This window comes from Halichoerus grypus, chromosome 8 (genome assembly GCF_964656455.1).
Source record: "Halichoerus grypus chromosome 8, mHalGry1.hap1.1, whole genome shotgun sequence".
NCBI lineage: Eukaryota > Metazoa > Chordata > Mammalia > Carnivora > Phocidae > Halichoerus > Halichoerus grypus.
The window spans coordinates 40,243,540-40,270,301 of NC_135719.1; the positions used below are offsets into that span (position 1 = coordinate 40,243,540).

Consider the following 26,762-nt stretch of genomic DNA (forward strand, 5'->3'; position numbering starts at 1 on the left):
GGTCCTGGGATTGAGCCCCACACCTGGCTCCCTGCTCAGCAGGAAGCCTGCATCTCCCTCTCCCACTCCCCCTGCTTGTGTTCCCTCTCTCGCTGTGTCTCTCTCTGTCAAATAAATAAAATCTCTAAAAAAATAAAAAAGAAAATGAAGATGAAAATAATTTTTTAAAAAGTTTTATCCATGGGAGGCATCTGGGTGGCTCAGTTGGTTAAGTGTCAGACTCTTGATTTCTGCTTGGGTTATGTTTTCCACGTTGTGAGTTTGAGCCCTGAGTCGGGCTCCATGCTGGGTGTGGAGCCTGCTTAAGATTCTTTCTCTCCCTCTCCCTCTGCCCCTCCCCACCTAAAAAAAAAACTTCTATCCATGTAAAAAAAAAAAAAGTTTGGTCCTTGGAAATAGAGCAGTCAAATAGAGACAATGAAGGAAAAGTGAGTGAAAGAGGACTTCAGCTACCTCCATTCTGACCTCAAACTTTTTATTTTATTTTTTTTTAAAGATTTTATTTATTTATTTGAGAGAGAGAGAGAATGAGAGACAGAGAGCATGAGAGGGAGGAGGGTCAGAGGGAGAAGCAGACTCCCTGCCGAGCAGGGAGCCCGATGTGGGACTCGATCCCGGGACTCCAGGATCATGACCTGAGCCGAAGGCAGTCGCCCAACCAACTGAGCCACCCAGGCGCCCCTGACCTCAAACTTTTTAATTGACTAAATTCTTTCCAGCTTATCTCTTAACTCAGGCAAAAGACCCTGGGGGCAAAGCATCCTGTATTAGGAACCGAAAGGACTCCCTCAAGGAATAAGGACTCCCCTGAGCAGCAAGACAATGTGATTGACTTCAAGACAATTTTCAACTTGACGTTTACTTCCTACCTGTGTGTACCCACCCACCTTTGTCCCACACTTCGCTGATGTAAACCTGAAGTATTTTCGACACTTCGGAGACAGTCTTTGAGACTCTAGTCCACGGTCTTCCCGGGGTCAGCCTCGCTGCAATAACCTCCTTTCTTGTTTCATTACCGCTTGTCTCTGTGCCTCTGGATTCTGTCAGTGGCTAGTGGCGGAACCTGGTCTGTTTAGGTCCCCTGGAGCAAGGTGTTCTTGCGCCCCTGCCCTCCTTTACATGAGTAGAATAGATTAAACTTGAGCACACTATAAATACTTTTTAAAAAAAGTGATGTGAAGCAGGTCTGATTGAAAGCACTACCTGCCTTCCTGTATATATTTTTTGGCAGCTCTACGAATGATCCAGGAACTGACCCTAGCTGGAGGTAGACTAGAAATGCATATGATAAACCACTGGAAGGTTAACAGTTTTTTACTTGGTTAATTGATCTATGGTATATTCATTTTTTTAATGAAAAAATTGTTTTTTCTTTTTAAGAAATAAATGAAAAACACACCTGTCAGAGTGGCTAATAGGAAAAACACAAGAAACAACAAGTGTTGGCGAGGATGTGGGGAACTAGCAACCCTCCTGCACTGTTGGTGGGAATGCAAACTGGTGCAGCCACTGTGGAAAATACTATTGGAGGCTCCTTAAAAAACTAAAAATAGAGCTACCCAGGCGCCTGGGCGGTTCAGTCTGTTAAGCATCTGCCTTTGGCTCAGGTCATGATCCCAGAGCTCTGGGATCTAGCCCAGAGTTGAGCTCCCTGCTCAGCAGGGAGCCTGCTTCTCCATCTTCTTCTGTTCTCTGCCCCCCTGCTGTGCTTGCTTGCTTGCTCACTCAAATAAAGAAAATCTTTTCTTTTTTTTTTTTAAGATTTTATTTATTTATTTGACAGAGAGAGAAAGCCAGAGAGGGAACCTAAGCAGGGGGAGTGGGAAAGGGAGAAGCAGGCACCCCACCGAGCAGGAAGCCCGATGCGGGGCTGGATCCCAGGACCCTGGGATCATGACCTGAGCTGAAGGCAGATGCTTAACAACTGAGCCACCAAGGCGCCCCAAGAAAATCTTTAAAAAAAAATAAAATAGAATTACCCAGTGATCCAGTAATTCCACTACTGGGTATTTACCCAGAGAATATAAAAACACTAATTCAAAGGCATACATGCCACCCCTATGTTTATTGCAGCATTATTTACAATAGCCAGTATATGGAATCAGCCCAAAGTGTCCATCAGTTGATGAATGGATAAAGATGTGTGTGTGTATACACACATACACACACACATAGAGGAATATTATTCAGCCATAAAAAAGAATGAAATCTTGGCATTTGCAACAGCATGAATGGATCTAGAGAGTATTGTGCTAAGTGAAATAAGCCAGTCAGAGAAAGACAAATACCATATGATTTCACTCATATTTGGAATTTAAGAAAGAAATGAACAAAGGAAAAAAAAAAAAGAGACAAGCCAAAAAACAGACTCAGAACTGTAGAGAACAAATAGATGGTTACCAGGGGGGTGGTGGGTGAGGGGATGGGTGAAATAGGTGATGGGGATTAAGAGTACACTTATCATCATGAGCACTAACTAAGATATGGAATTGTTAAATCACTATATGATACACCTGAAACTAATATAACTATGTTAAGTGGAATTAAATTTTTTTAAAAAGGAAAATAAATGAAAAAGTTATTGCCATTAAAATGAGGACCATTTACAGTTAGAAATGGCTGTACAGATTTGGTTTTAATTTCCAGCTTTTTTTTATTAGAAATTTGGAGGTCCAAATGTCCATGGAGGTTTTGATTTTTTTTTCATTTTTAGAAAGTTTTTAGTGGTAGTAGTAATTATAGTATAATTTAAGTGTATATATATATATATATATATATATTTATTTTATTTTATTTATTTATTTGACAGAGAGAAAGAGAGATCACAAGTAGGCAGGCAGGCAGGCAGAGGGAAAGGGAGAAGCACACTCCCTGCTGAGCACAGAGCCCGATGTGGGGCTCGATCCCAGGAATGCTGGGATCATGACCTGAGCTGAAGGCAGACGCTTAACCGACTGAGCCACCCAGGCGCCCCTAATTTAAGTATATTGATAGTAATTTAAGTAAGCAAATGGAGCTAATTTGGATTTAATTTGAAATTCATGTACATTTTTCCATTTTATTTCTTCTAGAAGAAAATTTAAAAATGTGGAAACAAAAGGTTTTGATTCAGTGTTTTACAGATTAATACCATATTTGGGGTGTCTTAGTGTTTTTAACAGAAAAATGTAACGTGTTTTGGCTGGATAGTGGCCTATTATATGGACATTTTCTTATTTATTGTTGGACATTTAGGTTATTTCTAACATTTTGTCATTAGAAACAATGCTACAGAGGCACCTGGGTTGCTCAGTCCATTGGGTGGCCGACGCTTTTTTTTTTTTTTTAAGATTTTTATTTATTTATTTGACAGAGAGACACAGTGAGAGAGGGGAACACAAGCAGGGGGAGTGGGAGAGGGAGAAGCAGGCTTCCCACGGAGCAGAGAGCCCGATGCGGTGCTCGATCCCAGGACCCTGGGATCATGACCTGAGCTGAAGGCAGCCGCTTAACAACTGAGCCACCCAGCACCCCTAGGGGGCCGACTCTTGATTTCTGTTCAGATCAGGCTCCATGCTCATCAGGGTCTGCTTGAGGATTCTCTCTCTCTCCTTCCCCTCCACTCATGCTCTCTTGCTCTCTTATAAATAAATCTTAAAAAAAAAAAAAAAAAAAGAACTCTACAGTGAATATCCACATATCCAGTATTCACTGCAATATTGTTTCTAATGGCAAAATACTAGAAACAACATGAGCCCATATGTGTGTGTGTATATATATATATATATATATATATATATATATATATGTTTGTCTGCTTTGTACCTTCATGCTTATATTTCTGTACACTAGATTCCTGGGAGGGGTGGTGTGGGTCATAGGGTTTGTACTTTTAAAACTGTGCTTGGTCAGTGTCAAATTGATAGAAAGAAGTAGCATGAATTATATATAGTTGCCACATTGTATGCACCTATTTCCCATATTATTGCCTATCCTGTATGGTTTCAGTCTTTTTAATTTTGTTAATTGGTAGACAAATGGCATCTTTTTAACATTTATCTTTTTAAATCTATACATTTTATTTAGCTTTTGACTTGGTTATGCCATGGACATGACTTAAAATTGTAAAGACATGAAAGTTTATATTTTCCTAGCCTGTTTCCCAATTCAGTTCCTCTCTCCAGAGGTGATCAATATTCTCTGGTTTTTGTGTATCCTTCTATAAGTATTTTATGCATATAAATGAACAAATTCATATAATGTGCTTTTTTAAAATATGCTTTTTCAATTAATTGGCATATCACTTTATCATACATATACAAAGGAATGGATACAAAAATCCTGTATACATAGGATTATGTCTGGATTTTATTCTGTTCTTTGAAGTTCCTCTATTTATGCACCAGGTTTCTTTTTGTCTTAGTTGCAGTATAATGTTGCATAGGAGGGGTAGTAAACGGCCTCCTGGCCGTTCAATCTTTAACAGAAAAAAAAAAAAAAAAAAAACTTCTAATGTTTCATTATTTAATGTGATTATTGCTTAGGTTTCTGTTAAATAACCCTTACCAAATTAAGGTAATTCCCTCTATTCCTAGTTTGCTACATTAAAAAAAAAAATCCTAAATAGGTGTTGAATTTTATCCCATCATTTTCATCATCTATTGAGAAGGTTATATACTCTTTCTCCTTTAGTATCTGTTAATATAAAAATTGCTTTGATAGATCTCTTGATGTTAAATTGCCTTTTCATTCCTGGGATAAGCCCTCTTTGGTTATGATGTGTATTTCCTCTGTTATACTGCAATTTATGTAACATGAGAGCTATTTGTCCCATGAAGGTTTAAGAGAACATTATATAAAATTAATCTGAGTCTGTTGGTATTTTTTTTTAAATAAGGGATATTTGACAACTCTTGTTTTTTAATTTACATTTCTTTGATACTCAGTGGTCACTGGTATTTTTATTTTTTATTTTTTAAAATTTTTATTTAAATTCAATTAACATATAATATATTGGTTTCAGAAGTAATCACTGGCATTTTTAAAAGTAAATCTTAAAAGTTTCTTGGCTCTTCCTCTTTCTTCTGTCTAAATGTTAATGTTCTTCAGAGTTCTATTGTTCATTCACTTGTCATATATATTTGTTAGGAGATATTATTAGAGATTTTTATTTGTGCCAGGCATAGTGCTAGGAACTAGTGAATAAAATACAGTGATCCCTGCCTTCACAGAACTTGCCTTCCTGCTGCTAAATTTTCCTTTTCCAGTTTGGCTTCCCTACTGTTAATAATTTTGGGGGCGGACAGGAGGACCAAAGTGATCATCTCAGCCCTTTGCTTAAAGATCTCTATTGACTCCTTCATGTCTATAGGATCATGCCTGGAATCTAGAGCACAGTATACAAGGGCCTTCCAATTGTGGCTTAATCTCCAAGTCAGGTCATTCCCTCCATTCTCTGTGATACAAACTGGACACACCAGCTATACTGTGTCCCCAATAATTCCTGTTCTTTCCCGACTCTGTCTCTACACATTTTGTTTTCTCCATCTAGAATGCTTGTGTCTGCCTGGCAATTTCCTACGCATCCTTCAAGGCATTCCTCTAAAAAGGTTAAAAAAAAAATTGTCCTAGAGATAGTTTGAATTCCATAGCACTCTGTGTAGATATGTCCTAGAATGTATAAAATTATATGATAATGACTATATTTCTGTCTCCATATTTAAATGACTGTAAAGTGCTCAGAGTAGAGTCTTTATCTCTCTAAATTGTGTCTCCTGTACAGCTACTATACTGCTTAGCACAGAGTAGGCCCTCAGCAAATACTTGTGAATGTTTGCCTGACTACATGACCGCCTGCCTGAAAGAACTCTACTATTTGGTCACCTTGAAGGGAATACTACTGCTGCTAGTTATGGCAGGTTCCCAGAGAGGCCAGAATTCCCTCAACTAGAACAATATACACTTGAATAGTCCCTCTTTCTTCTTCACACCCCACAAGAGTTGTGGGGGGGGAGGTTGTGGGATGTATATTTAGATAATTATATATTTATTGGTATTTTCCCGTTGACTTTAATTTTTAAATTATTAAAAATATGAAAACAACTATATAGGATGATTGGATCCTGGATAACATTTTCTTTTTTGCAGATTTCCTTTATTACTTTGTTTTAAAATATGATAAAATCAGAAATTTTTCTTAAAACTTTTTCCTTCCCAGATGCAGTAAAATCCTATTTAAGAAAGCATTGGCTCCGGGTGCCTGGGTGGCTCAGTCGGTTAAGCATTGGACTCTTGGTTTTGGCTCAGGTCATGATCTCATGGGTTGTGAGATTTAGCACCCTGTGTTAGTGTGGGCTCCGAGCTCAGCAGGGAGTCCGCTTGAAGATTCTCTCCCTCTGCCCCTCCCCCAACTTGGGCGTGCTCTCTCTAAAATAAATAAATAATTTTTAAAAGAAAGCATTGGCTCAGAGTACACTTATCTTGATGAGCACTGAGTAATATTATAGAAGTGTTGAATCACTCTACCGTACACTTGAAACTAACATAACACTATGTTAACTATACTGGAATTAAAATTTAGAAAAAAGAAAGCATTGGCTCTTTTAAAATTACATTTTCTTGGGGTGCCTGGATGGCTCCGTTGGTTGAGTGTTTGCCTTCAGTTTGGGTCATGATCTCTGGGTCCTTGGATCCAACCCCACGTTGGGCTTCCTGCTCATTGGGGAGTCTGCTTCTCTTTCTCTCTGTCCCTCCCCACTGCTTGTTTCTCTCTCAAATGAATAAATAAAATCTTAAAAAAAAAAAAAAGAAAATGTAATTTTCTCCCCCACACAAATGGGGAGGAGAGGGAGAAGCGGGCTCCCTGCTCGGGAGCCCCATGTGGGGCTGGATCCCAGGACCCTGAGATCACTACCCAAGCCGAAAGCAGACCCCCCCCTTTTTTTAAAGATTTTATTTATGTATTTATTTATTTATTTATTTGAAAGAGAGAGAGAGTGATAGCAAAAGAGAGAGCACGAGCAGGGGAAGAGGGAGAAGCAGGCTCCCCGCCGAGCAAGGAGCCCGATGCGGCCCCAGGATCATGACCTGAGCCAAAGGCAGACGCTTAACCAGCTGAGCCACCCAGGCACCCCCAAAGGCAGACACTTAACCAACTGGGCCAACTAGGTGCCCCAAAATTACATTTTAAAGAAAGGCAAATTTTTCCGGATAAAGTGAAGATATTTGAGATAAACGAGTAAATATTAATTCAAAGGAACTAGGTTTATTTCCGTATCTGGCACAATAACAAAGGGCTAATGGAAAGATGATAGTTTTCAGTTTAGAAATGGAACAAATAGCACCTCGCTGCATGGTAGCAAGCTAGTGTGCCTTAGCTTAGATTCTGTTTCCTTGCAGATTGATATGAATTGAAGAGTTTAGGCTTAACAATACAACAGTTCGTGGGGCGCCTGGATGGCTCAGTCAGTTAAGCATGTGCCCTTTAGCTGGGGTCATGATCCAGAGTCCTGGAATTGAGCCCCACATCAGGCTCCCTGCTCAGTGGGGAGCCTGCTTCTCCCTCTACCTCTGCCTGCCACTCCCCCTGCTTGTGCTCTCTCTCTCTGTCAAATAAATAAATAAAATCTTTAAAGAAGAAACAACTATTTGCAATGAAGGAAAGATAGGAAAACAGGCATAAGAGAAAGATAGTTTACTAATGCGTCTGTCACTGAAACTGATGAGGAAAAAGCATATTTGATAAAATACAGAGGTAACATCAAAAACATGTTAGAGGTAACAGGCAGTCGCAGACTTCTATTGAATCACTTTCCTTATTTAGGTATTCAGTGCAGAGTAACTGCATTTTTTTGCATGGTGTGTGTCCTGCACAAAGTTGTTCCTTTATTTTAATGAGAAATATTCTCTAGTCAGTTTAATGCTCAGGATGGCAGTGTTAATCCCCAGAGCTGCCAGTGTAGTCTGAAAGTAGGGACAAAAGGATTTAGAGATGGGGGGGGGGTGGTATAAATACTTCCCAACCCAGCTTCTTCTGTATTGTGCAGAGCCCTGAATGAGAAGTTGCTCCTTTAGAGACTTTTGTCTTGCAGTTGAACACATATTGGAGGTTTCTAATTTAAATTTATGCTTTTGGGTAAAGTGGATTAGAGAGATTGAATTGCTAAAGGCTAAAGAGAAATAGATCACTTGATTCTGAGGAACTCTATTGAAATAAGTTTTAATGTGAAATGACTGGAGTAAAGAAAAAGAATGAACATCCATTCAGAGACTCCCTCCTACTTGGCAGATATTGTGGTGCTTTTCTATCAGTTGTCTCATTCATGCCTTATCTTTACAGAGGGCATTGAGGCTGAGAGAGGTTAAATGACTTGCCCAAATACCACACAGCAGAGAGTGAGAGGATGGGTTCTTTCTGACTCCCAAACCCACTAGACTAGTAGATTTGTTCTTTGGTGGTTCAGTGGCTGATATCCCAGGAGGCAGAAGTTTTCTGTTTCTTTCAAATGACGTTTGTTATAGGTCTGGCTCTTCATTCTCTCCCATTTGTGTTGGAACACAGGATTTAAGATACTGTGGAACTGAGCATGCCAGCACCTTTTTTCTTGATCTTTTGGTTGGCTAGCCCTTTGCCTAGAGCTCATCTCAAAATCATAGCTGCTCTTGAGAATTTGAAGTAACATGAAGACTTTTGATTTTATTCTCTCCAGTAACATATTTAACACCAGTGGATAGTGTCTAGGGTGTAATCCATTTAATTGACAGATATCTCAGCCATCTTATAGCAGGTTCCCTAGTATCTTTATCCTCATGGCTGTAGTCCAGAAACTTGTTTTTATCTATTTAAACATGATTGTGGGAATAGTATATAATTACAGTAAGCTTTTGACAGTGCTGAAACCAATCTTACCTAAAAAGTGGGTTGAGGAAGGTTATAAGTGGTAATGTTAATTTTTCTGTACTTCAGTTCAGACCTTTTTCCCAAAGGAAGACCAAAGCTGTTTGAACTGTGACCCATGCCTTAGTTGCCAGGTGTTAACAACTTACAGTTAACTCATAAACCTAGATAGATTCAAACCATTGACCTTGAGTTGAAGTATTTTATAAGCCGTGACTCATCTTTTGGCTCATTCTTCTGTTCACCAGGAAATAACACAATATTAATTTCAGGAATTTTGATTATCCCTTATGAAGAGTGTGTTGCTCATTAAAATTGCTGGGACTTGTTTCTCTGGTACCAATAGGACCACAAATTGGTCTATACTTAGTGGTTGTGCTGAATTCATGTGTAAACAGAGGAAGATAACTTATTAACTTTCTAGAGAAGAACTGTTGAAGCTGAGGCCATCTTTTCTGACTTCTTTAAGAGGTTTGTCTCTTCCACAAGAGGGATAGGGATGCAGGATGGTGAATCTGAGGCTGAACGTAACAGATGGTGTGTGTGTATGTGTATTTGTATCTGTAAATATCACATCACTGTTTACAGTACACTGGACTCTGTTCATGCAAGGCCTAGTCAGGCCAAATCAGGAGGAATTGTTCCCGTGCTTAAAGCCAAGAATAACATCCTGACCAGCAGGGGACAGAGGTCAGCTCAAGGCAGTAGCTCTTGGGAGCTACAGGACATTAAGAACTTTGAAGGAACTGAGTTTAATAAGAAGGAAGACAATATGTACGAACTTAGAAGGAAGTGTGTGAAACCTGCATGTCTCTTACTGAGACGTGGCTTATTTATGAAAAATGAAAAACCATCTTAGTAATTGGATGTGTTAGGAGTTCATATCACCCCCTAGCTATATATTTCCCCCTCCTACCTGCATATTGATTTGTCTGTTTATTATTACTCTGGTGTTTTATTCTATAGGCAGCTTCAGCCAAGCCCAGGAGAGGGCTGGATTTAAAGATGATATGTTAATTAAAAAACAACCCTTTACAAAATCTCCTGGGGACCTTCCGGGCTGGCTGAGGTTTTGTTTCTGGGATCTTTCTGTGCCCACTTCTCTTCTTTTCCCTTCCGTCTTTCCTCATTCTGATGCTGGCCACTCACCCCACAGAGGCAACTCAAACTGTTTTCTGGTGGAGCATTCTAAGTTTGTCCTGTTGTCTTCTCCGGGACTCATTTCTCTGGTCCCACTTAAACTGGTTCTGGGCCAAAGTGATCATCTGAAAGCTTTTCTTCATGGCCTTTATTTCTTGGCTCTTTTTATGTACTTTTCCTGATTAGTTTTTCTGGTTCTCTCCTTTTCCAGTGGTGTAAGTTATATTGCCTCCGTTGAAAGGTTCTAAAGCTCAGGTGCAGCCTTTGTCCTCTTAGATTTTACTCTGATTTATAAAGTGTCTTTTTACTTTCCTAGAAATTGGGCAATGAATCAGGTGCTCTCTTACGAGGTATTGCTGACTTTCCTGGGACTCTAATTTGCTAGTTGTTTAAATACTATGTAGCGGGGCACCTGAGTGGCTCAGTCGTTAAAGCGTCTGCCTTTGGCTCAGGTCATGATCCCAGAGTCCTGGGATCGAGCCCCGAGCGCGACGACCCCCCCCCCCCCCCCCCCCCGCATCGGGCTTCCTGCTCAGCGGGAAGCCTGCTTCTCCCTCTCACACTCCCCCTGCTGTGTTCCCTCTCTCGCTGTCTCTCTCTGTCAAATAAACAAAATCTTTTTTTTTTTTTTAAAGATTTTATTTATTTATTTGACAGAGAGATAGAGAATACAAGCAGGCAGAGAAGCAGGCAGAGGGAGAGGGAGAAGCAGGCTCCCCACAGAGCAGGGAGCCCGATGCAGGACTCAATCCCAGGACCCTGGGATCATGACCTGAGCCGAAGGCAGCCGCTTAACGGACTGAGCCACCCAGGCGCCCACAAATAAAATCTTTTTAAAAATTAAAAAAAAATACTGTGTAGCAATTCAAATTGTATTTGCAAGGTAGCACTTACTGCCAAGATTCTGAAGTAGGTCAATTGCTTGTTACCCTTTCTCCCATTGTCTTTCTTTCTTTCTTTTTTCTTTCTTTCTTAAGATTTTTATTCATTTGAGAGAGAGAGAGAGAGCATGAGTGGTGGGGGAGTGGCAAAGGGAGAGGGAGAAGCACACTCCCCCTGAGCAGGGAGCGTGATTTGGGGCTCGATCCCAGGACCCTGAGATCATGACCTGAGCTGAAGGCAGATGCTTAACCAAGTAAGCCACCCAGGTGCCCCTTCCCTTGTTTTTCAATTGAAAAATTAGAGATGAAGAGAATATTACCTTGTCCATGGCCACATAGTAGGTTAGTATTACACCTTTTAAAGCAAACTTTATTTTGCATTCCTTGTATTTCTTAGCACAGATATTAATAAGTAGTTAATAAATATGTAATAGTTTAATAAATACATCTTAATTGGGGCGCCTGGGTGGCTCAGCCAGTTAAGTGCCTGCCTTCGGCCCAGGTCATGATCCCAGAGTCCTGGGATCAAGCCCCGCATTGGGCTCCTTGCTCAGCAGGAGCCTGCTTCTCCCTCTCTCTCTGCTTGCCGCACCCCCTGCTTGTTGTCTCTCTCTCTCTCTGTCAAATAAGTAAATAAAATCCTAAAAAAAAATCAATACATCATAATGGGGCACCTGGGTGGCTCACCCAGTTAAACATCTGCCTTAGGCTCAGGTCATGATCCTGGGGTCCTGGGATCAAGCCCCTGCATCACATTGGGCTCCCTGCTTAGCGGGGAGCCTGCCACTCCCCCTGCTTATGCTCGCGCTCTCTCTCTGTCAAATAAAAAAATAAAATCTTTAAATAAATAAATGCATCTTAACTGTGGGTTGATTGGATGATCAATTAAATTTCAGAATTCTCATCGAGTTGGTCACATTTTGGACCAACATGTGAGAAAAGTTTCTGGGTGGAAGGGACCAGATAGCCATGCAGAAAGTGTTTAGCAATTGAGAACACGCATGCAAAAAATCCCAATGTAGGGTGCTTGGCTGGCTCAGTTGGTGGAGCTTGTGATTCTTGGTCTTGGGGTTGTGAGTTCGAGCCCCACATTGGGTGTAGAGATTACTTAAAAAAATAAAGTCTTAAATATCCTGATGTAAATCGTATTAAAAAACTCAAGAAACAGAAGAGTAGTTTGGCTAGAGCAGAAACTGGGTTATAAATGTAAGGAGAAATAGGTTGAGAGAGGATAGAAGGACATGGGGTAGGAACAATTCTAGAAACAGGCATCTTGCCCGCTTGGGATCAGACAGTGAAAATGAAAATTTCCTACTCCTCCTCCCCCAATATGAGGCTTTCCACCCCTCTCCCAGCAACCACTATCCAGAGGGGCTGTTAATGACTCTGGGCACTAGTGTCTGGTTTTTGGGATGCCATGTGAAGCATGAAGAGGTCCTGTGGGGTCAGTCAGGCAAAGAACAGTTGGCCTTTTGATTTGTTAAATTCTTCTTAATAGCTTTGCTGCTCTCAAATAGTGTTGCTAATTCCAAAGCCGAAACCATTTTCTGATGGTTTTGCTGTATATCCAGTTGGCTTGTTGGGACCAAAACAGCAGCTGAGACTGCTGTACCGTGATGCACATTATGCAATAACCCTTCAAGGGGCCCATCCCCCTTTTTTTATCTTAAAAAATAAAACCCCAGACTGCTGTTTTTTTGCTTTGGGGCCAGTAATTTGCATCCCATTTGGGTGCCTTGGTCTCCCCCCTCAGTTTTTCTTCATGCATCCCTGTGCTAAGCCCTGCTCTCTGAACCTAGCTCTGGCTTCTGGCCTCATTGCGTAGTATGAATTTTAACTATTTCTGCTTTCAGACCTGTTTTCCAGCTTTTGTCTTTCCCTGCTCCCTGTAGGAAACTTTGGGTTCAGACTTGCTTGAGGAGAGGATGATCTTTTTTTCTTGTTTGTTTGTTGTTTCCATAAATATGTTCTCTACTAACTAAATTTTCTTTATTTTCTTTGTCAAACAGGCCACCAAGCAGTTTCTTGAAGAGATTAACAAGTGGACAGTTCAGTACAATGTTTCCCCCCTCTCTTGGAATGTGGCTGTCAAGTTCCTCATGGCCCGGAAGTTTGATGTGCTCCGTGCCATAGAGTTGTTCCACTCCTACAGAGTATGTAGCTTGCGGGGCGGGGGGGCGGCGGGGCAGATCTGTGGCAGTTGGGCTCTCTGTGTTGCTGTTTTCTGTGCCACACACTACACGAAGTGGTTCTTTGAGTGTTCTCCCCACTCTCATTTAAAAAAAAGCAGGTCAGTATCTAGGAGCCCTACCTTGAAGTCAGAAAATCCTTCTGAAGACATGTAGAATCTCTCTAAATTAAAAAAGGAGGACAAGGCATGCCTTTAGTGCAAGACTAAAAAGCTCACTTATGCCTATCTTGTGGGTCATCTCCAACAATATTCACTCATTTTTTCAACAGATGTTTATTGCATATGTACTATGTTCCAGGTGCAGAGATTACTATTTACAAAGAGAAAGACACACAATTATAGAAAGTTATGATAGGGCACTACTTGGTTCTACGGAAGCACATTTACTTAGAAGGGTCAAGGAAGCCTTCTTGAAGGAAATGATTTCTAAATTAAGATCTGAAGAATGGAGTAGGAATTGGACAGATAGGGGAGTATGGCAGAGAGAATAGCAAGTTCAGATTCCTAGTGACAATAGAGAAATTGAGCTGAGCAGAAATGCTCATTGGGAGTGGCAGCATGTCAAGAGAGTGAGCAGCAAAAGTAAACAAGGCCAGATCATAGAGTATCTATTTTTTTCTCAAGGGCAGAGAAATTCACTGAAGGTAAAAACAGCAGAATAACTTGATCAGATTTGCATTCTGGAACGATTATCTCACTGTGCTTTAGAGAATGGATCAGGGGCGCCTGGGTGGCTCAGTTGGTTAGGCGACTGCCTTCAGCTCAGGTCATCATCCTGGAGTCCCAGGATCGAGTCCCGCATCGGGCTCCCTGCTCAGCGGGGAGTCTGCTTCTCCCTCTCACCCTCCCCCCTCTCATGTGCTCTCTCTCTCTCATTCTCTCTCTCAAATAAATAAATAAATAAAATCTTAAAAAAAAAAAAAGAGAATGGATCAGAAGGGCTCTACTGGAGACAGACCTATTAGAAGGCCATTGTACTTATAGAGAGAGAGAAGATTGTGGTGTCATTAAGTGTAGTGTCAGGGGAGATAGAGAAAAAATGGGCAGATTCTAGAAGTGAAATTGGTAAAACAGTGTTGCTTAAACTGGTGTGTAAGGAAAGAAGAGTCAAGCGTTCCAGGTCTGACTTGGGTGGCAGGGTAAATGGTAGTAGCATTCACTAATTTTAGGAAACACTGAAATAGGTCATGAGTTCAGTTTGGTCGTGTTAAGTCTGAAGTGCCATTGGGATATCCAAATAGATATGTTCTCTAAGAAGTTGGAATGAGGTTCAGGAAAGAAATCTGGACCAGAAATAGAGATTTCAAGTGACCAAAGTAGAGCTGAATATTAGAGCCATGAGAAAGAGTGAGGTCATTCCAGGAGAATATGAGAAGATATGTAGGGCTGAATATCACCTCAGACTTTTTGCTATCTTTGGTTCAGTAATGTCTTAAGAGTTGAATTTGAATGCTTTAGGTAGGGCATGCACTCTCCTGTAATCCTAGCACAAATACTGTCTTCACTTGCTGCCCTGCCTCTGAAGGCATTTGAATTTGATTTTAAGGATGAATTGGGCAAGAATATAAACAAAGACCTAGTGTGTTTCATTCACCCATGTGTTCCTAGCACTTAGCTCAGTGCCTGGCATATAATAATTGCTCTACAAATATTTGCAGAATAAATGAATGAGCCAGTGAATTAATTGAGTGAGCAAATGATTGCAAATAAACAAAAAAAAAAACCCACAAGGGCCACCTAGGTGGCTCAGTGGGTTAAGTGTCCAACTCAGGTCATGATCTCAGGGTCGTGAGATCTAGCCCCGTGTCACTCTCCCTCTCACTTTGCCCCTCCCCTCCTCACTCTCTCTCTCAAAAAAAAAAAAAAAAAAAAAACACCAAAAAAAGGAGACTTAGGAGCAGTAGTTGAAGAAATAAGAAAACTGAGAGAGTATTCTCTTTCTCTGATAGAGAATGTCTCAGGGGAAAGGGAAGGTGAGTGGTCAACCTTGTCCTATAAAAGGAGAGATGAAAATGCCTACTGGGTTCACTGACAGGTGAGCTACAGGCGGTAGTTAGATTGGGGGGAATGAGAATGCAGTAGACTGAGTATGAGGGAACTGAGGATGAGCTTAGAGAATCTTGCTGTGGAGATAAGAAAAATGAGGTCATGGTAGGTCTTGTTGGAGAACATATCGAGGGGACAGATGGCTCCTTTTTAAGATGCGGGAGGCCTCAGCCTCGGATGTGTAAGGATGTCTGCTTCCAGACATTTTTTTGGTGCATATTTAATATCTTGTTGCAATATCACTGCTGATGTATGCTTAAGAACTTTGACCCTGCACTCTAACAATACGTATTAGTTGATCTTCAGGGTTAGGATTCTCACTGATTTAAAAGGAAAGTATCATACCTAAGAGGCTGATAAGGTGGCATTGGACGAAAATTCAGATAACACTCACTTGGCCTGTAGGATGTTACAAAGGAATTCATGATTCAATTCATTGACTTCTGAAGTCCCTTATCTCTGAGATTTGTTGGTTACATAAAGCTGTCCTGGCTATACAGTATTTCCATATTAATTTATCTTGCTGTGCTTTATTCTTAGGAAACACGAAGGAAGGAAGGCATTGTGAAGCTGAAACCTCATGAGGAACCTCTCCGTTCTGAGATCCTTAGTGGGAAATTCACCATCTTAGTGAGTCTTTATGAACCCTTCTTGTAGTGTCTCGTTACTTCCTTTTGTAGCTGTTGTCCTCTTTGGATTTTGTTCCTAGATACCTTATCCTGAATCTAGAGAGTCTCAACGTTGCGGAGCAGACATGAAGCAGCTGTGTAGTTTACACAAAATAATTCTAGTAACAAGTGAAATTATTAAGAATCAGTTATACCATAGGTCAAGCAGAGTTCTTCATTGGTCTATTAAGGTTAGTCAAGGTCTTTGGGTGGGTATACAATGGCTCAGAGGCCCATTCTTACTGGATTCAAGCTCTCTCCACCTAGAGATCACAGCCTTTTGAATAAGTGTACGATGGTACTTTTAAGGCAGAGCATGGAAACCATGGTTGTATTCTGTGGTTTTCCCCTGATGTGTGTTTCTTTTGCCATCCTATCTGGGAAATTAGCTAGGCAGCCAGTGTAGACCATCCTTTAATCTCTCTGCCATTGACAAGTTAAGGGAATGTAGTTTTTCCCTACCACACAAATATGATCCAGGGGCTGCTAAGAATCAGGCATGGGATGAAATAAACATTCTTCTCTTCCTGGAGTAACTGATGCAAGTCAGAAAAGTATTGCCAGCATCTCTTCTCTTGATATGAAATTTTTGTCTAGGATATAGAAGCCTAAGTGATTGTTGTGATTTTCTATTTAGTTTCTAAATATTTCTTGTTTTATTTGCTTCTAGAATGTTCGGGACCCAACAGGAGCCTCCATTGCCCTCTTCACTGCCAGATTGCATCACCCCCACAAGTCAGTCCAACATGTGGTACTTCAGGCTCTGTTTTACTTGCTAGACAGAGCTGTGGATAGGTGAGCATAAAGATTATCTTTTAGTTGGTCTACATCCAGATGGGGAAGTGATAGTCCTTGACTAAGTTGATTAACTCAGCAGTGCCTTCACCATGCTCCTAGAATGTGCCCTGGGAAGTGCTGTGAATAGAAAACATTCCATGTCTTTAAGGGCTTGGCAGGTTTCCAGGTACTATCAAGATAGAGGGTATTCTTTGTATCTTTACCTGCTTGGCTCTATTTTAGGATCACAGAAGCTGAGAAAGCCAATTAACTAATTATCCTCATTGTATTGAGAATCACTTATTGAGAGACTATGAAGGGGAAATGACTTGTGCTGACCTTTTGCTCATTTGCCCTGAATATTGATTTTCAAAGCACTCTGGGGCCTCACTTTCTTTGTAAAATAGGAATAATGCCATTTAGCTCAGGATTTTGAGAATCAACATTCAGGAGAGAAGAGTCCAAAAGTACAAAGTTAGGCAAAATCATCTTTATAAACAGGTGCATGAGCAGAAAGAATCCGCTTAGGTCATTTCTCCTTCTGTTTCCAAGGTAAATGGTATTATGACTATCTTAGGCAAAGAAACTGAAGCCCCAAGAAGTTACGTGACTCTTTTACAGTCATACCAGTCCAGTTAGGCCTAGGATCCTAGTTTCTTTGCTCTTGGCCAGAGCTATTTGTACCCTATTATGTTGTCCTCTTGCCGTACTTCCTTAACCCTGGTGAATTTTTCCCTCGTGAAAATTTACAGTTTAATATTGTGCTGGATGTCATTGGCTATTCCTCTGGCTTAGAAGTGATGTATCAAGGGCTAAAACCTAAGATAGTGAACGACATCTATGCACAACTTCAGTCATACCGTGGACTTAGAGGATGTGGATAGCCAAATGATTGTCTGAAGTGGGTCTCTGTGTCTAATTCACTTGTTACTGCCTTGTTAATGTTATTTCCATAGTATTTATCTTCTGCTTTTGATGCTCAATAGGGAGATATATCCAAGCCACACATAGCATTATTCTGAAAAAGAGAAGTTTACTAAGGTAAGGAGAGAGGACCAGTGGTCTCAGGGCCCCTGTACTGCCCAATCAGAAGTGTGAAATTTCTCAGTTCTTCTTTCCTGTGATTGGTCTTCAGGCATTATTTCCAGAATATAGGTTCCTTTGAAATGCTTTAGCTCAGGAGAAATAAATGAAAGACTCCTTTGTCAGAAAATTCACTGGCCTTCCATTGTGGGCAGCTTATAGTCAGAGCATTCCCATAGGCATGGCAGTGGCCAAAGCTTTCTTGTATTGATTGGATCCCACAGAAGACCACACAGGTAAACATACTTAAAACTGTTCATGATGTCTACCCTTTTCTTAAAAACGCTTAGTGACTCCTCATTATTCAGAAGGTGCATATAAAATAAATAAATGTGAAACCTTTTCTCCAAGCAAAATATTCTCACTAGTGAGTAGAAATTCTTGTTTTCCTATGTTAACTTTCACTGAGAGCAGGAGTAGGGTGGGGAGGAGGAGAGGGAGAGGGAGAAGCAAATTCCCCACTGAGCAGGGAGCCCGACACAGGGCTCCATCTCAGGACCCTGAGATCATGACCTGAGCCAAAGGCAGATGCTTAACTGACTGAACCACCTAGGTGCCCCAGCAGCAGTTATTGATAATACCAATTATTTTGTATTGAACTTTACACAGCCTTATGATGTAATTTATCTTATACTGTTGTTTTCTATATTTACCACTAGACTGTAAGCTCTGTGAGGGCGGGGAACCTTCTTTTTCACATTATATAATAGAAAATCCTCAGATCTCTATGGGTGGCATGGAAATGGTATCATAAACTTCCACACATCATCTGTTTTCAGACTGATCTATAACCAATCTTATTTCACTGATAGCCTCTCACCCACCCCCTACCCTCAATTATTTTGAAACAAATGTCAGGGACTGTGTTTTAAACATCTTGGTGTTCTCAGGTAGCTTCCAGCTCAGGAATCAAACTCAGTAGGAAAACATTTATTCTTAGTAAGGAATTAGCTATCGTTGTAAACCTCATATTCTGTACACAGAAAAACAAAGATCCTACCACATTTATATTTATTTCATGTGCCTTTATAGGATGAATAATTTTTAGGAATATAGAACCTGCATCATTATGAACCATAGCTTCTTTTTATTAAATTCTGTTTCCCCTGGCACTGACTTCTCTTTGTTTCAGTCCTCTGCAACAGGCTGGTGCTGTGAGGGGAAAACCTCTATAGTTCTTTGAATTTGGCCGTTGATGAGCTTGTGGAGAAATGGGAAGTCTCTAGACCTGGATAGTCTACTCAGTAATTGTGCTACTCTTGTAACGCCATCTTTGATCTTGGTGAATCATAGTCTCTCTGGAATCATGAAAAAAGGAGTCAAGATTTAGTATTAACTGTAACCTGTCGAGACCGTTCAAAACTCAGAAACTGCTGGTAAAACTTGGGCGTACTTGGGTGTACCTCAGAATTAGAGATTTTTGAATTGAGATTTTTGAAATGCTACTTCATGGGTGGGTACTTCCACCATGCCAAAAATTTAGGATACAAAATAACATTGAGATCTCTGATTTCAGGATTCTTTTGTGCCCAAAAATTTTCTTAATTTTAAGTAGGGAGGAAAGCTATTGCTATGCTATCATCTATGAGTAATCAAACAAAAAATTTATTCCTAATGATCTTTTAGGCATGCCAATTGAAATAGGTAAGGATCTGGCTTAGTGGAAGAATACAACTTTGAGAAGTCTTTAGGCAGTAAGGAGATTGAACTGAAGAACACTTTTCATATCTTCACATGTTTTTTGTTTTTTGTTGTTGTTGTTGTTTTTAGAGAGAGCCCAAGTGCATGCAGCCAGAGAGGGGCAGAGGGAGAGGGAGAGAGAATCTTAAGCAGGCTCCATACCCAGCAGGGAGCTCAACACAAGGCTCAATCTCGTGACCCTGAGCCACCTAGGTGCCCCTCCTCACATGTTCTTAACCTCAGTGTGGTAATAAGCTCTTACTTTTCAAGATGCTTTCCTAAGACTATGTATGGGTTTGTTTTCTTCCTCCAAGTCCTAAGAGTTACATTTACCATCACTGAGCTTAGAGTTTTGTTTCACAGTTTCCCACAGGTCTGAAGTATTTTCTTAGCAGTAGGCTTCCAGTTCCACTGAATTCTAATTCAGTGACCATTTATCATGTACCTATTTGCAAGGACTGTGCTAGGGACTGTTGGGAGTAATGAGGTGAACAAAACATGTTTTTGCTCCCAGGAGAGAATCAGATGGCTATACAAAGTTAAAGTGCTTTGGGGCACCTGGGTGGCTCAATTGGTTAAACATCTGACTTGGCTCAATCAGGATCCTGGGATCGAGCCCCCAGACGTGGGCTCCTGCTCAGTGTGGAGTCCGCTTCTCCTTCTCCCTCTGCCCCTCCCTCTGCTTGTGCTTTCTCTGTCTCTTTCTCAAATAAATAAATAAAATCTTTAAAACAACAACAGGGGCACCTAGGTGGCTCAGTCATTAAGCGTCTGCCTTCGGCTCAGGTCATGATCCCAGGGTCCTGGGATCGAGTCCCACGTTGGGCTCCCTGCTCTATGGGAAGCCTGCTTCTCCCTCTCCCACTCCCCCTGCTTGTATTCCCTCTCTCGCTGTCTCTCTCGCTGTCAAATAAATAAATAAAATCTTAAATAAATAAATAAATAAATAAATAAATAAAACAAAAAACAAAACAAACTTGAAATGCTTTAAGAACCACAAGAAAATCCTACAGGAAGATTTATGGGGCTACAAGGGGGTGAAGGACAGCAGTGCATTTTGATCACGGTTATCAGGGAGGTCTTCACGAAGAGGAAGCTTTTGAGTTGAACATGGAATGTTATGAAATTTGGATAGACAGATTCAGAAACCTGGGAGGAAACAGTTTAAATTTTGATAACCTAGATGTTCTGGGACATTCTCAACCTAGGAGTTTGGTACTTGATAAATATACATCAGTAAGCATAATTCCAGTTCCAACATGTGGGGGTTTTCTGCCATCCAAGCAGTTCTGTGACACCAACTCAGTGTTTTACAATTCAACTCAATTCTGACAGTCTGCCTGATAGATCAGATCCCACAGGTTAAAGGTTTTCAATCCTATAAGACTAGTCCCCCAACCCCAATTCCCACACACAGATGCCAGTGGCAAGTTCAGGTTGTCACCTAAGCTTTTTATCAACAGGCTATATAGATTGAAGTTTCCAACAACCCCCTTCTTGGGTTCAGTGAATTTACTAGAGTGGCTCACAGAACTCAGAGGAACATTTTACTTACTAGGTTACCAATTTATTATAAAAGGACATAACTCAAAATAGCTAGATGGAAGGGATGCATGCATAGGGAAAGGTATGGTGAAAGGGGCTTAGAGCTTCCATGCCCTCTCTGAGAGGGCCACTCTTTTCAGTACCTCCATCTGGAAGCTCCAAACCCTAATCCTTTTAGGTTTTTATGGAGGCTTCATTACATGAGCATGACTGATTAAATCATTGGCCATTTGAGATTGAACTCAATCTCTCATCCCTTTCTCTTCCCTGGAGGTGGGCGGGGTGGGGGTGTGGGATGAAAGTACCAACCCTCTGTAATCACAAGATTGGTTCCCCTGGCAACCACCCCCATCCTTATGTGACCCAAGGGCATTCCAGTTGTCTCATTAACATCACAAAAGATACCTTTAACTCTTCACTTACAAAATTCCAAGAGTTTTAAAGGAGCTCTGTGCCAGCAACCAAATATATATTTTTTATTATAAAATCATAATATCATAAGTATAGCAGATACCAAAGATAAATCATATTTTTGTAAGACCAGTTATATTTTGGTCCCACATGTGTCCCATAACTCAGTTTTTTGCCCTAGGTTTTCAACCCTCATCTATCTTATTACTTATAAATGTTTTTGTTCAATGGTTGGTTTACAGCTTTGAAACTCAGAGGAATGGACTGGTGTTTATCTATGACATGTGTGGTTCTAATTATACCAACTTTGAGCTGGATCTTGGCAAGAAAGTCCTAAACCTGCTGAAGGTAAGGCTATGAGAGGACCCCTGAATTCTTCACTGGTTGGGATACTTTTTTTTGTTCTTTGGGAGACTTGGGAATGATGTAAACTTCAGACATTATGTTCAGTGTAAAGGTCACCTGTAAATGATGACTAATATGTGCTTCCTCAGAATACAAAATGGTCTTAAAAGTGAAGTAGGAGGAATTAAAAAAGAAAATGCACAGGAACATTCTGAGTCATAAAGGAGCATTGCCCCTTTCCTGGAGTTGTGTAGAATAAGAATGAAGGCCTAGGTATGTCCAGTGTCTGAAAAATGTCACATAGCCAATGATTTTCAGACTTTTTGTCTCCATCTAGTCAGAAATAGGTTTTACATGTTGACTTCATACACAAAAGTATATGTACACTAACCTATACACATACGTGTGGAGTTCTGTATATAGATAAGTTCTTACTCTCTTATCCCAAACTCGTAAGTCCAGAGGTATTTTGTAATCTTTCGAACTTTAAAAGATAATATGGTGTATGTGCCACTTTATAATCAAACACATTAATATTTTTGCAGTGAAATGTATTATTCATAATGAGTGGAGAACAATAAAGGCTATAAATAGCCTGTGGCATTTCAGGTCAGATTTTGTTGCTCCATGAATTCTTGCACCAGACTTCAAAAGAAACTTGAGGTTTTCAGAGCTGTTTAGATTTCAGAGTCCCAGGATGAGGAAGGTGTGTAGATCTTTGTGTACATATTTATACACAGAACAAAAAAGTTTCACAAAACAAGCTTTACCCCTTACTATGTGCAGTCACTTTAATTATTCTATTTCATATTTTTAAAAAGTTAGTCGTGAGTTACTAAATTAATTTGAGGACCCATTGAGTGACAACTTGCAGTTTGAAAATCATTGATCTAGGAGTCTATGCAGCCTTTGTTCTAGGATCTAACTTGGGATTACTGTGGAAGTAGATTTTTTAGAAGTGCTGTTACAGCTTTATAACAGAGTATATAAAGAGGGTATTATTATTGCATGTTGTTTTCTGGTACTTCCATTGGTCACTCATCATCATATTACTAAAATCCCTATTATGGCATTTAGCTGTGATTCAGTTCTTTTAATTTTTTTTTTTTTTTTTTTTTAGATTTTATTTATTTATTTGACAGAAACAGCGAGAGAGGGAACACAAGCAGGGGGAGTGGGAGAGGGAGAAGCAGGCTCCCCACTGAGCAGAGAGCCCGATGTGGGGCTCGATCCCAGGACCCTGGGATCATGACCTGAGCCGAAGGCAGACGCTTAACGACTGAGCCACCCAGGCGCCCCCAGTTCTTTTTATTGATGAGGATGATACATGATTTTTTTTTCTTTACAAATATGGAGTAGTACTATATCCAATGGTTATAACTTGCCATTTTTTACTTAACAGTTGTGTCTTCGTCATCCTTCTATGTCAGTACATATAGCTATTACTCATTTCTTTTCTCTCTCACTTTTTTTTTTTTTTTTAAAGTAAGCTCTGCACCCCGCGTGGAGCTTGAATTCACAACCCTGAGATCAAGGGCTGCATGCTCTAGCAGCTAAGCGGGTCAGGCACCCCTTTCCTCACTTTTTTTAATGGCAGCAGAGTATTCTTTTTATGGATATATCAAGCAGAAAAAATGAAGTTCATGCCATTTTTTGTGTGTTACTATAAAGGCTTCAGTGAGTATTGTTTTACATACATATTTGTCTGTTTGACCAATCATTTCCTCAGGATAAATTGCTATAAGCAGATTTGTAGGGTCAAAGAGTTCACACATTTAAATTTTGATAAATACTGCCAAATAGCCCTCTAAAAACTTAGCTCAGATTTACACGCCCATCAACATCCTTTTTCACCAGTTTTATCAACATTGATTTGTTATTTGGATTTTAATCATATTCACGTTTTTGTGGTGTTTCTCTTATTACTGATGAGCTTCAGTGTATTTTCATGTTTATTGCCAAGAGCTATTTAAATATTTTTTCTTTTTATATACTTTACTCAATTTTTTTTTTTTTTTAAGATTTTATTTATTTATTTGAGAGAGAGAGAGCATGAGAGGGGGAGGGTCAGAGGGAGAAGCAGACCCCCTGCTGAGCAGGGAGCCCGATGCGGGACTCGATCCCGGCACTCCAGGATCATGACCTGAGCCGAAGGCAGTCGCTCAACCAGCTGAGCCACCCAGGTGCCCCTACTTTACTCAATTTTTAAAAAATATTTATTTATTTTAGAGAGAGAAGAGGGTGCACAAGAGCGAGCACACACAAGTTGGGGGAAGGGCAGAGGTAGAGGGAGAGACAGAATCTCAGACTCCCCGCTAAGCGCAGAGCCTGGGGCACCACCCTGAGATCATGACCTGAGCCAAAACCAAGAGTCAGTTGCTCAACCTACTGAGCCACCCAGGCCCCCCTCATATACTTTACCCAATTTTTTACAAAAGTGTTTATCTCTTATTAGTTTATAAGAGTTGTTACTAAAAATACTATTAAGTAAAAAAAAATATATCACTAAGTATGTGTTACCAGCATTTTTTATAGTTTCTTACTCAATTTTATGGTGTCTTTTCTCATACTGCCATGTTTTCTTTATTTTTTCATTGTAATTTTCGTATACTATATATACTTTATTTAATAATATATATCATATATGATACATAATATTATAGATAAAATAATTTGCTTTCAAATAGCTATCCAGGCAACATTTACTAACTAAAACATTTTTTTTCTACTCATTTGAGATAATACTTTTATATTACACTAAATTCCCATGGTAGGCATGTCTATTCTGACACTCTCTTCTATTGATCTCGCCATCTAGACCAACATACGCACTGTTTTATTTATTATAGTCTTAAATAAAGTTTAATATCTCATAGGTCAAGCTTCCTGTCACACTCTTATTTCTAAAAGGTGTTTTGACTATATTTTTTGCATATTTATTCTTTTTACATGTACTTTTGTTTGCTTTTATTTAAATTTAAGATTTTATTTATTTGAGAGAGAGCAAGCGAGAGAGAGAGAGCACAAGGTGGGGTGAGAGGCAAAGGGAGAGAGAGAAGCAGACTCCCCACTGAACAGGGAGCCCTTTGCGGGGCTGGATCCCAAGACCCTGGGATCATAACCTGAGTTGAAGGCAGACGCTTAGCCCACTGAGCTACCTGGGCTCCCCTTATTTTACTTTTAAGTAATCTCTACACCCAACATGGGGCTTGAACTCACAACCCTGAGATCAAGAGTCACATGCTCATGGGTGCCTGGCTGGCTCAGTAGGTGGGGAGTGTGATTCCGTATCTTAGGGTTGTGAGTTTGAGTCCCATGTAGAGTGTAGTGATTACTTAAAAAAAAAAAAAAAAAAGCTGCATGCTCTACTGACTGAGCCAGCCAGACACCCCCTCGTTCTTTTTTTTATTATAAAAGCAATTAAAAAGCAATTCAAGGAAATGTCTCTGACCCCCTCCCTCAGACATCCCAGTGCCATTGCACAGAGGGTACCCACTTTTTCCAAGTTTTAGATCTAAATTTGATGAGAAAAAAAATTCTTTTTAAAGATTTACTTATTTAAGAGAGAGGGAGAACGAGCTGGGGAGGGGCTGAGCGGCTCGATCCCAGGATCCTGGGATCATGACCTGAGCCGAAGGCCGATGCTTCATGACTGAGCCACCCAGGCGCCTCTGAGAAAATTTTTTTAAAAAATCATCATCTTTTGATTAGATGAACTTTAGAGTCATTCAGTCAAGTTTGGGGAAATGAAAGACTCTGGATTTCATTTGGCTATAATGAATTAAATTAATTTAGGGAGAATTGACATCTTTATAATTTATTATCTCCCATCCAAGAATAGCTATACGTTTTGGGGTGCGAGGGTGGCACAGTCAGTTAAGCGTCAGACTCTTGGTTTCAGCTCACGTCTTGAGATGGGGCCCACTTAGGGCTCCGTGCTCAATGCTGAGCCTGCTTGAGATTGTCTCTCCGGGTCCCTCTGCCCCTCGAGCTCATGTTCTCTCTCTCAAGTAATTAATTAATTTTAAAAAACAATGCTATACTTTTTAAAAAGTCTTTTGTTATGTCTTTTTTTTTTAAGATTTTAAAAAAATTTTTGGGGGGGGTGGGAAGGGGCAGAGGGAGAGGGAGAGAGAGAATCCCTGGCAGACTTCCTGCTGAGCTTAGAGCCTATGGCCCTGAGATCATGACCTGAGCTAAAACCAAGAGTCTGACCCTCAACCTACTAAAGCCACCCAGGTGCTCCTTGTTAGGTCTTTCAACAAAGTTTTAAAATTACTTTATCTATGTTACATGTGTCTTATGTAGTTTATTCCTAGGCTAAAAAAATATATTCATGTATTTAAAAACACAGCAGACACCAAGGATAAATTATCTTTTTTGTAAGACCAGTAACTTACAGGGAGAAAAAGAGAGGAATAGAAATAGCGTATGTGTGCCTAAGAATTATTATAAATCAGATGTTTTTACCATTATAATTTTATGCTGATTATTATTTATAGGGTGGCTAATTTTTTTCATAATTTATCTTTTATACTTAAAATACTGTTATAATCAGAAAAAAATTTTCATTGTAGAAAAATTTGGACAACTCAGACATTAAGATTTATATTATGCAGAAATAAACACTGTTGACATTTTGGTGTATGGCACTTTCTTCTAGATGTTTTTCAATATGATCTTAATTATGTTCATACAATTTCAATATACAATAAGCTCCAAAAAGTTTATTTTATGAATATTTGTAATTGCTGAATAATAGTCTATCCTGTATTTACTATAATTTATTTAACCATTTCTATGTTGTTGGATATTTTTTCCCATTTTTTTAATAAAGTTTTTTCAACAAACACTTTTATATTCATATCTTTTTTTTTTAAGATTTTATTTACTTATTTGAGAGAGAGAGAGAGAGATAGCGAGAGAGAGAGCACAAGCAGCGGAGAGAGAGAGAAGCAGGCTCCCCCTGAGCAGGGAGCCCGACATGGGGCTTGATCCCAGGACCCTGGGATCATGACCTGAGCAGAAGGCGACGCTTAATCAACTGAGCCACCCAGGTGCCCCAGGATATTAACATTTTATATAAGGTTGTAAAAAATAAAAGTAATACAAAGTATTAT

At 40.0% G+C, this 26,762-nt stretch overlaps 1 protein-coding gene across 2 annotated transcripts in view; it reads left to right on the forward strand.

The window, feature by feature from the left end:
- Positions 1 to 26,762, forward strand: part of PTPN9 (protein tyrosine phosphatase non-receptor type 9) — a 76,923-nt gene that overhangs the window by 23,736 nt on the left and 26,425 nt on the right. For both annotated transcript variants that reach the window (XM_078079061.1, XM_078079060.1), the window contains exons 2-5: positions 12,906 to 13,049; positions 15,674 to 15,763; positions 16,472 to 16,596; positions 21,540 to 21,645. In XM_078079061.1, the coding sequence (XP_077935187.1) occupies positions 12,906 to 13,049; positions 15,674 to 15,763; positions 16,472 to 16,596; positions 21,540 to 21,645 (465 nt within the window). The remainder of the gene's footprint in view (positions 1 to 12,905; positions 13,050 to 15,673; positions 15,764 to 16,471; positions 16,597 to 21,539; positions 21,646 to 26,762) is intronic.